We start from the raw sequence: 11,088 nt of genomic DNA on the forward strand, positions 1-11,088 counted from the left end.
AAAATGACGCTAAACCCAACAACAACTATTTTTATGAAGAACCAACCTGAAACCATATGAAGTCTTTTGATGAATATCACATGTGAAAATGACCGTTCTTTCCAGAGGAGAAACAATAACTAGATTATCAACATGGCAAATTTTGCAGTTATACCGGATGTAACATTGACACAATTTTACATTAGGACCAATCAGATATCATAAAAGGTCTTTTGGCAAAAACTCCATGCCAATATGACAATCCATACAGAAGGAGTATCAATATGAATTTTAACATGACCACTCTGGCAACCATACTGGATGTCACTTTTGCAACATTTCTTTTAGGAGCAACTCGGAAAGTCTTCTTGTGAAAACCCCTTATCAATCTTACTTGCTTTATTTAGAGAGAAGCAATAACATAGTTTTCAAGATGACTTCCATCTTCGATGACTATCCATAAGTAGGGCTTTCGATATTATTTTAAAGACAGCTATCATGGTAGCCACACTGGAGGTATGATCAGCATCACTTTGAATTAGGACTAATAAGACTTAAAAATAAATTCTGGCTAAACCCTATGTTGATACGACTTCTTCCATTTAAGAAGAGCAGTAATAACAAGGTTACTGCTGTGTTAGAAATAACCAGCACCATTTTCATTTACATCACAAGTCACTGGTGAAAATGTGTGACCATCCATTAAGAAAAACAAATAACAAAACTGTCAAGCTGACCACTGTGAGCCATGCCCAAGTCCAAGTGGCTCCCTTTTCAGTTATAAATTTCTGGCATATTTGATATAGTTTGAAGGTTGAATGACTAATATTCAGCAGAAGAACATATTATCTGATTAATTAAATAACAAATTACCTTATACAAAAATATTCAAGAAAAACCTATTGCTCTAAATCAGTGCGTGAAAACTACTTTACTTCAGCCGAACGTAATCGTTATCACAAAAATTAAATTGAAAGCATCAACATATACTCTCACTGGGTCTAACCACCATCTGTCTACAACCTCCAATTAAAGACACATGACAATGCTGCACACATTTTTTACATGACAAAACCCACACATCTGCGCTTGGCCTTGACCTCTGCTTTATGTGGATTTTCAGCACTTGTCTGGTAAATATTAGCTTAATTTCATGATTTCTGAACATTATGAACAAAGACAAAGGTAACACTGTGAATAAAGTAGGCAAAGGCAAAATAAAGTTTATGAAAATTAATGGAGCTGTTCTCTTTTACATGCTGTTTATTTCAACAGAAGAAAAAAAACACATTAAAACCAAAACTATGTGTCACCCATAAATTATCTCAAAATTTTCTACATAAAAAAATGTTTCAAGCACTGCAATTGTCTCCACTAACTGGCTTTCCTATATGCATAAATGACAAAGCCTGAGGTAATTAAACAATTTAATGGCTGCAACAGAACAATGAATATTGTGAATTCAATATTTTTCATCGGGTTTTACACAAAACCATGAACACTTATGTCCAGACAAAAATAAATCTATTGTGCATTCTTAATTGGAACACCTCTGTTTTAATGGCACATACCAGAGTAACCTTTACTTAAATTGATCAGCCACCAATGCCCCATACAGCTGTATCTAGTACTTCAGAAGAAAATGGTTCAGACACGCTTGGACCATGTATTCGTCTCACTGCTAATGTAATGTTTTGTCTTCAATAGTATGAAGAATATCCATAGGTTATTTATACTTTTGTGATCATTTTTTCTTTCATTCTTTGCAGTTCCATTCAACCCTTGCATTTACCGTCTACTCATCATCAAATTTGATAGAATGGCAGCTTGTATCGATCACTCCACCCTTGTAGCTACCTCGTTTCTTCTTGGTCTTTTCATGGCGAAAACTCTTGCCTTTAGTGACTCTCAAGTCCTTGTTTGCCTTCTCTCCCCATGATCCTTGGGCTCCACTCTGAAACATCCGATATTAAAATTTCTCAAATCAAAGTTCTAGGCAACAATAAGTTACAAGACACAAGTTGCTTCTGGTACAGTTTGATATTTGTCAGCTGTTAACAGCACATCACTGGTCACAATACTATGGTAATAAAACAAATCAAGTTAAAACCTCAAATCAACTGGAAAGAATCCATCAAAGCAATTGACCCTCTAGTTTCAGAAAAGAATTTCCAAGGATTCACGATGCAACCATTTCTTAAAGCCATTTCTCTGCTATTCTTGAACAACAAGATTTTCAAATTAGCCACTGTGGGAGCCATACTTGCTGCCAGAATGGCACCATTTTACTTTGAGTCAAACTAGACACCATTAGAATACTTAATGAAAACACAAGTTGCTGTGACAATCAGGAAAAATAATGACAACATTTTTAACCTCTTCCATGTGGCAGTCATATCTGAGGTCAGTCAAGATTTCAAGACAGCTGACGTGGTGGCCTGACTGGACATTCAAACAGAATTGTTTTTATTTACATCACAAGAAGTCTTTTGGTAAAAAGCCCCTTGTCAATATGACTTTCTCCAAGGTTGAGTAACAATTACAAGACTTACAAAATGGCTGCCATGGTGGCTATACTGGATGTTAGATTGGTACCATTTTCTTTTGGTTTAGTTTGTATTGTGGGGTTTAAAACTATTTTCTTCCCATGATGGGCTATATATGGCAGGCTTTAAACCTGAAAGAACCTTTGACCTATGGGAAAGTACTGGAAGCTTTCTCACAAATCCATCTTGGTGACGCCAATACCTGAACTCAAACAGAAGTAAGATGTGTGATTTGTAGGCAACTCTTCCATCCACAGCCACTTTTCATTTTGATATGACTACGGCTATTTGCTTGATACATTTAGGACCAACAAGTGTTCAAGATGACTTTCTGTTCAGTAGGAGTAGCAATAACAAGATTTTCAAGATGGCTGTCGTGGCTGCCATAATGGATGTCAGATCAGCACCACTTTCACTTAGGACCAACCAGACATAAGAAGTCTTATAGTGAAAACCAGATGATGATATTCATATGTAGTTACATAAATTTCTACATGGCAGCCTGTGATGTCCAAGCAGCAGCATCTCATAACATGGAATCAAGGAGTGTGCAGAGATTCACGGTAATCCACCAAGCAGTTCAGTGGAGCTGTGATCAGAAACTTGTGCCAAGTGATGGATGGATGAGAGACCATCCCATAAGCTATCATGACCATGTTTACATAACCACCGAAACAAAATTATTTCATTTAAATATGATTAGTCCACGTGCATGGCAAAACTCTCACTTTATACCAAATGTGAGTTGTTTTCATTAATGGATAATGGTAGAAAAAGTAAATTCTTAATTTAATAAAAAATGAGTAAATTCCACAATAATTCCAGTTACCTGAAAACTGTTTACCCAAATTACTGCTCAAATTACAACAGATTGACTGCTACATGTATGAAGAAGCTTCTACTTACTTTCATTCATCATGAATAGGACCAGGATGCAAACTTATACCATTATATCACCCACCTGATTTATCCTTTAAACAAACATAGGCATTGTAACATTAACAATGCCAACAAAAAGAAATCTCATTTTCACGGCAGGACATGTTAGCCTTAGTCGCTATTATGTGGTCTCTCCAATTTCATGACGACATACCAAAGTAAAAGGAGACATTTTATCAAGTAAGTCATAATGTAACAGTCAACTAAATAATAAATGAAGTCGATGACCATGTTATTTGCCACAATGTAATAATCACACCTGAATAATCAACAGTCACAAGGTAACAATCATGTCATGAATAATGAATAAAGTTGTAATGAAACTGCAGCATTTGAAAAATAAATACTGTAATATTTATGTCGTTTAAATATTCAATGATGTAATCATAATCATATCTGAATAATCAAAGAAATGATAATGTAATTCTATAATCAATGAAATCATAACATAAAATTTTACATCTTTTGAATAATAGTCATTATGTAATTATCACATCTGAACAAGCAAGGAATGTAATGATCATGACATCTGAAAAATAAATAAATCATAACATAACAAAATAAGTCATAAAAATAAACAAGTCAAAATGTAAAATCACCATTCAACAATCAATCCAGTCACAATGTAATAATTGCACCATTTCAATGATCAATGCAGTCACATTTGTAATAACACCACCATTTCAATAATTACTGTAAAAATCACATTTCAATGATCAATGCAGTCATAATGTAATAATGATACCATTTCACTAATCAATGCAGTTGTAATGTAATAATCACACCATATCACTAATCAATGCAGTCACAATGTAATGATCACACCATTTCAACAATCAATGCAGTCACAATGAAATAATCATACCATTTCAATAGTCAATGTAGTCACATGGTAATAATCACACCATTTCAATCAATAATGCAGTCACAATGTAATAATCACACCATATCACTAATCAATGCAGTCACAATGTAATAATCACACCATTTCAACAATCAATCCAGTCACAATGTAATAACTGCACCATTTCAATGATCAATGCAGTCACATTGTAATAACACCACCATTTCAACAATCAATCCAGTCACAATGTAATAATTGTACCATTTCAATGATCAATGCAGTCACAATGTAAAACTTGCACCATTTCAATCATCAATGCAGTCATAATGTAATAATTGCACCATTTCAATCATCAATCCAGTCACAATGTAATAATTGCACCAGTTCAATGATCAATGCAGTCACAATGTAATACTTGCACCATTTCAATCATCAATGCAGTCATAATGTAATAATTGTACCATTTCAATCATCAATCCAGTCACAATGTAATAATTGCACCATTTCAATGATCAATGCAGTCACATTGTAATAACACCACCATTTCAACAATCAATCCAGCCACAATGTAATAATTGCACCATTTCAATGATCAATGCAGTCACATTGTAATAACACCACCATTTCAACAATCAATCCAGCCACAATGTAATAATTGCACCATTTCAATGATCAATGCAGTCACATTGTAATAACACCACCATTTCAATAATTAATGTAAAAATCACATTTCAATGATCAATGCAGTCATAATGTAATAATGATACCACTTCACTAATCAATGCAGTCATAATGTAATAATCACACCATATCACTAATCAATGCAGTCATAATGTAATAAGCACACCACTTCAACAATCAATCCAGTCACAATGTAATAATTGCACCATTTCAATGATCAATGCAGTCATAATGTAATAATCACACCATTTCAACAATCAATCCAGCCACAATGTAATAATTGCACCATTTCAATGATCAATGCAGTCACATTGTAATAACACCACCATTTCAATAATTAATGTAAAAATCACATTTCAATGATCAATGCAGTCATAATGTAATAATGATACCATTTCACTAATCAATGCAGTCATAATGTAATAATCACACCATATTAATCAATGCAGTCACAATGTAATAATCACACCATTTCAACAATCAATCCAGTCACAATGTAATAATTGCACCATTTCAATCATCAATGCAGTCATAATGTAAGGATCAAACCTTTTCACTGATCAATTCAGTCAGAATTTAAAAATCACACCAATTCACTAATCAATGCAGTTATATTGTAATAATCATTGGAATAATCAATGAATCGATACTGTAACAAATCAGTTCATCTGCGTTGCATGGCTAGAACAAATTTCATAAAAAAGGACATTACCATGAGAATAAAATTTCCCAGCTTTGTTGATGAAATGGGTGATGGCAGATCTGGGTTAATGCAGACTGCACTGAGGTACACATTATTATACAAAAACACTTCATATGTTTTTCAAAGCACAGATGCATTTTGATGCAAGACAAAACCTACCTTTGCCTCAAACGAGTTGTCTTGCAATCTTGGATCAAGTTCTACCTCTTCAACTCTCACTCTTCTGAATGGTGTGCCTGGACTTTTCTGCAATAACAAACCAACATTTACAATAACAGGATGTGTATGACCAAAAACTCAGAAATTCTGAGTAAACAAGAAGGGCACCGCCAGATCAACTGGGTACTGGATGACACATAATTACCAGGTGGAAAACATTGCTTGTAGTGAAACTGAATCAAAATTTCAGTGAACAAAATGGCATATTATATGCCCTGTATAATGATAGATACATTTTTTGCACAGAAAATATTTTTTCGCTTTCATCCAAAGTGATCTTGGACCTTTTGATACAAATATGAAAAGCCTTCATACTTAATGCAAAGTGTGTTTGTATGTGAAGTAGAATTAATGTTATTGTGTGGACACCCATTTTTCTTCTTTCATTTACTGAACTGACCTCTGACCTTTTCACCTGAAAATCAATGGAGTGCTTTCTTGCAATAAGTGCAAACTCACCTGCAGAGACTGGTAAACATAAATGATCAAGAACTTAGCTATTGTGCAGAAACCTTTTTTTTATTCCACTCAATGACTTTTCAGGTCAAAACATGTAGGGTTTGGCAATTACATAGCTGCCAACCCCCAAGTACAAAAATACTGACTTGTTCAGATATTGTAATGCATATGTAACTATTTACAACATATACAACCATCAGTAATGTATGACAGTGCCTTACATAATTATTTAATGTCAAAGATGCATATGTTGCACAGTTGTACCTTCTGGACAGGCACCATGTTCCATTTGGGTGCTCATTAAGAAGGTACAAGAGTGCAACACACTCAGACACAGGCTGTTTATAGGAGTCTTTTCCACACCTTGTTTTTTTCTTCCCAATCATTATCGATTCCAATGTACCAAATTTCATTGGCGATGTCAATTCTGTGTGATTTTCTATCTGAACACCCATTCTAAACTGAAAATTGCAAGGAAATGTATTATTTTTTAAAACTAACAAACATTTTTTTCTAAAAACAATGTACACCCATATTCAGGTCAAAAAACAAGGGACAAATAAGGAAAAAATTGGGACACTTGGCAGCTATGCAATTGTAGAAGATAGTTATCTTGCATTATTGTGCATAAACTATATTTCTTCTTCCAGTCAGTGACCTTGCTCTTTGACCTTTAAAGCACCAAATTCAATATTATTCTCCCTAACCCCAAGAGCAATCCATCCACAAAGTTTTATAGCTGTCGATGATGGACAACTAAAGTTAATGTGCAGAACCAAATTGGTAACAGACATACATGCCTCATAACATAATGGCAGGTAGATCAGGAAAGAATTTTAGGCAAAAATATTGCTGGCTGTGACCGAGAAAATAAATGAGGGCTAGTAAACATAGTTCTTGGGTTAGACATCAGATCTTTTTCAAAAGTCACCCTATGCATGGAGAAATTATCCTCATACAGCTGACGGTATTTTCCATCCTGGAAAGTGTAAGCTATGCAATAAAAATGGCTTAACTGTTATTAAGCACCCATTTTACATCTACTCCAGTATTTCTTACTAGTTATTTCAATTTCAAGTAATGCTGACCATGTCTGATGGCAGATTGGCATCAACTGTATAATTTTAAAGCCCTTCATGCAAAAATTTGGTAAAAGTTGGTCATCTTTTCCTTTAACAATAACGTTTACAATAGTAAACCCATTAATTCACACATACTGATCACCAGATGAGGTAAAATCATGAAACCTGGATTTCCAACCCAAGAAATTAAAATGACAAAAATACAAAACCAAATATTTACATGGTGGAAGGATTTTCCCACATGAAGATGCTATACAGTATGCACCCACCTTTGTCATTTTGAAGAAGAAAAATAAAATTCTTTGCTAAAATGACAGGTTAAGAACTTGTTTGATCCACTTTATAATGGTTTTTTTTCTTCTTTCCTACATTTAATAAATTTTGGTAGGAAAGAAGGCAATTACCTGTGACCACATTCTGTATTGCTAATTGGAATATAGACTAATGAAACTTCTTTGATCCACACAATTTCCCAACATCCATAACATAATTATAGGATGGATATTTGTTTCTTCTTTTCTCTTTGTTTTTTCAACTTTAGGAGAATATATAACACATACCAGAACAAATACATGCACACCATCAACATGTATATAATACTATGCGTTTTTCTTTATTTCTTCTTTCTTCTACTTCCATGTTCAACTCTAGAAATCTAATTTCTCAGGTGACATGGATTATACAGTTCAGCATACTTACTTTGGGCATTTTGCCACTGGCTTTGTCAGAAGCACATGACACACCTGAGTCTTCACCAGATCCCCCATTGATCCCATTGATAACTTTTGCAGCAGGGGTTGATGTCAAGGGCCCCTTTATTCCTTGCCCATCCTTGGAGTTAGAACCTAAACCTGAACTGAAGTCTTTACTTTTTGTAATGTTGGGAGTGCCCTTTGGTGTGCTTTTGTCAGAATTTACTTTAGGCTGTTCTTGTTTTGAAGCCTCATCTTCAGAACTGGAATCAGAACTAGAACCAGAACCTTTATCAAGCTTAGCTTTAGGCGTTATGGTAACTTTGCTATTACCAGGTGTTGACTTAAGTGCAGATTTCTTTTGAGCTTCATCATCTGAACTAGAATCAGAACTAGAACTTGAGTCTTTAGGAGCTTTAGCTGTTGGTGTTCCTTTTTGTGCAGGTGTGGGTTTTGCTGTGACTTTTTTTGGAGCTTCATCCTCGGAACTAGAATCAGAACTAGAACTCGAGTCTTTTGGAGTTTTAGCTGTTGGTGTTCCTTTCTGTGCAGGTGTGGTTTTTGCTGCAACTTTCTTTGGAGCTTCATCCTCTGAACTAGAATCAGAACTAGAACTCGAATCTTTAGGAGCTTTAGCTGTTGGTGTTCCTTTTTGTGCAGGTGTGGTTTTTGCTGCAACTTTCTTTGGAGCTTCATCCTCTGAACTAGAATCAGAACTAGAACTTGAGTCTTTAGGAGCTTTAGCTGTTGCTGTTCCTTTTTGTGCAGGTGTGGGTTTTGCTGTGACTTTTTTTGGAGCTTCATCCTCGGAACTAGAATCAGAACTAGAACTCGAGTCTTTTGGAGTTTTAGCTGTTGGTGTTCCTTTCTGTGCAGGTGTGGTTTTTGCTGCAACTTTCTTTGGAGCTTCATCCTCTGAACTAGAATCAGAACTAGAACTCGAATCTTTAGGAGCTTTAGCTGTTGGTGTTCCTTTTTGTGCAGGTGTGGTTTTTGCTGCAACTTTCTTTGGAGCTTCATCCTCTGAACTAGAATCAGAACTAGAACTCGAATCTTTAGAAACTTTAGTTGTTGGCGTTCCTTTCTGTGCAGGTGTGGTTTTTGCTGTAGATTTCTTCTGAGCTTCATCATCTGAACTAGAATCAGAACTAGAACTTGCATCTTTTGGAGTTTTAGGTGCCTGCATTCCTTTCTGTGCAGGTGTGGTTTTTACTGAGACTTTCTTTGGAGCTTCATCCTCTGAACTAGAATCAGAACTAGAACTCGAGTCTTTAGGAACTTTAGCTGTTGGTGTTCCTTTCTGTGCAGGTGTGGGTTTTGCTGTGACTTTCTTTGGAGCTTCATCCTCTGAACTAGAATCAGAACTAGAACTCGAGTCTTTAGGAACTTTAGCTGTTGGTGTTCCTTTCTGCGCAAGTGTGGTTTTTGCTGTGACTTTCTTTGGAACTTCATCCTCTGAACTAGAATCAGAACTAGAACTTGAGTCTTTAGCAGCTTTAGCTGTTGGCATTCCTTTCTGTGCAGGTGGGGTTTTTGCTGCAACTTTCTTTGGAGCTTCATCCTCTGAACTAGAATCAGAACTAGAACTTGCATCTTTAGAAACTTTAGTTGTTGGCGTTCCTTTCTGTGCAGGTATGGTTTTTGCTGTAGATTTCTGAGCTTCATCATCTGAACTAGAATCAGAACTAGAACTTGCATCTTTTGGAGTTTTAGGTGTTGGCGTTCCTTTCTGTGCAGGTGTGGTTTTTGCTGTGACTTTCTTTGGAGCTTCATCCTCTGAACTAGAATCAGAACTAGAACTCGAATCTTTACCTGTTGGTGTTCCTTTCTGTGCAGGCGTTGTTTTTGATGTGACTTTCTTTGAAGCTTCAGCTGCTGGCTTTCCTTTCTGTGCAGGTGTGATTTTTGCTGCAACTTTCTTTGGAGCTTCATCCTCTGAACTAGAATCAGAACTAGAACTCGTGTCTTTTGGAGTTTTAGCTGTTGGTGTTCCTTTCTGTGCAGGTGTGGTTTTTGCTGCAACTTTCTTTGAAGTTTCAGCTGCTGGCGTTCCTTTCTGCGCAGGTGTGGTTTTTGCTGCGACTTTCTTTGGAGCTTCATCCTCTGAACTAGAATCAGAATCTTTAGAAGCTTTAACTGTTGGTGTTCCTTTTTGTGCAGGTGTAGTTTTTGCTGCAACTTTCTTTGGAACTTCATCTTCTGAACTAGAATCAGAACTAGAACTCGAGTCTTTTGGAGTTTTAGCTGTTGGTGTTCCTTTCTGCGCAGGTGTGGTTTTTGCTGTGACTTTCTTCGGAGCTTCATCCTCTGAACTAGAATCAGAACTAGAACTCGAGTTTTTATGAGCTTTAGCTGTTGGTGTTCCTTTCTGTGCAGGTGTGGTTTTTGCTGCAACTTTCTTTGGAACTTCATCTTCTGAACTAGAATCAGAACTAGAACTTGAGCTTTTAGAAGCTTTAACTGTTGGTGTTCCTTTTTGTGCAGGTGTGGGTTTTGCTGTGACTTTCTTTGGAACTTCATCTTCTGAACTAGAATCAGAACTAGAACTTGAGTCTTTTGGAGTTTTAGCTGTTGGTGTTCCTTTTTGCGCAGGTGTGGTTTTTGCTGTGACTTTCTTCGGAGCTTCATCCTCTGAACTAGAATCAGAACTAGAACTGGAGTCTTTATGAGCTTTAGCTGTTGGTGTTCCTTTCTGTGCAGGTGTGGTTTTTGCTGCAGCTTTATTTTCCTGGCCACCTTTACCTGTGGGTATCTTCTGTATTATTTTTTTTTGTTTGTCATCATCTGAACCCGATGAGTCTGAGCTGCTAGACGAGTCTTGCTGGGTGTCTGCTTGCTTTGCCTTGGCAGTACCTTTTTTCTGGGTAGACAACTCGGCAGGTGGCGGTACATTATTGTATGACAATGATGGAGTCTTCTTGGGGATCTTTTTCTGTAAAGTTGT

General features: G+C 36.2%; 1 protein-coding gene across 1 annotated transcript; it reads right to left on the reverse strand.

The window, feature by feature from the left end:
• Window positions 1-1,393: 1,393 nt before the first annotated feature.
• LOC149769891 (uncharacterized) lies at window positions 1,394-11,082 on the reverse strand (the record flags this gene model as incomplete). Its single annotated transcript, XM_089949692.1, has 3 exons — window positions 1,394-1,933; window positions 5,852-5,938; window positions 8,152-11,082. Coding segments are annotated over 3 exons (3,177 nt in total), but the record flags the coding sequence as incomplete, so codon positions are not given.
• Window positions 11,083-11,088: the final 6 nt, after the last annotated feature.

Source organism: Sinohyriopsis cumingii, unplaced genomic scaffold (assembly GCF_028554795.1).
Source record: "Sinohyriopsis cumingii isolate HCF-2022 unplaced genomic scaffold, ASM2855479v2 utg003075l, whole genome shotgun sequence".
NCBI classification, from domain to species: domain Eukaryota; kingdom Metazoa; phylum Mollusca; class Bivalvia; order Unionida; family Unionidae; genus Sinohyriopsis; species Sinohyriopsis cumingii.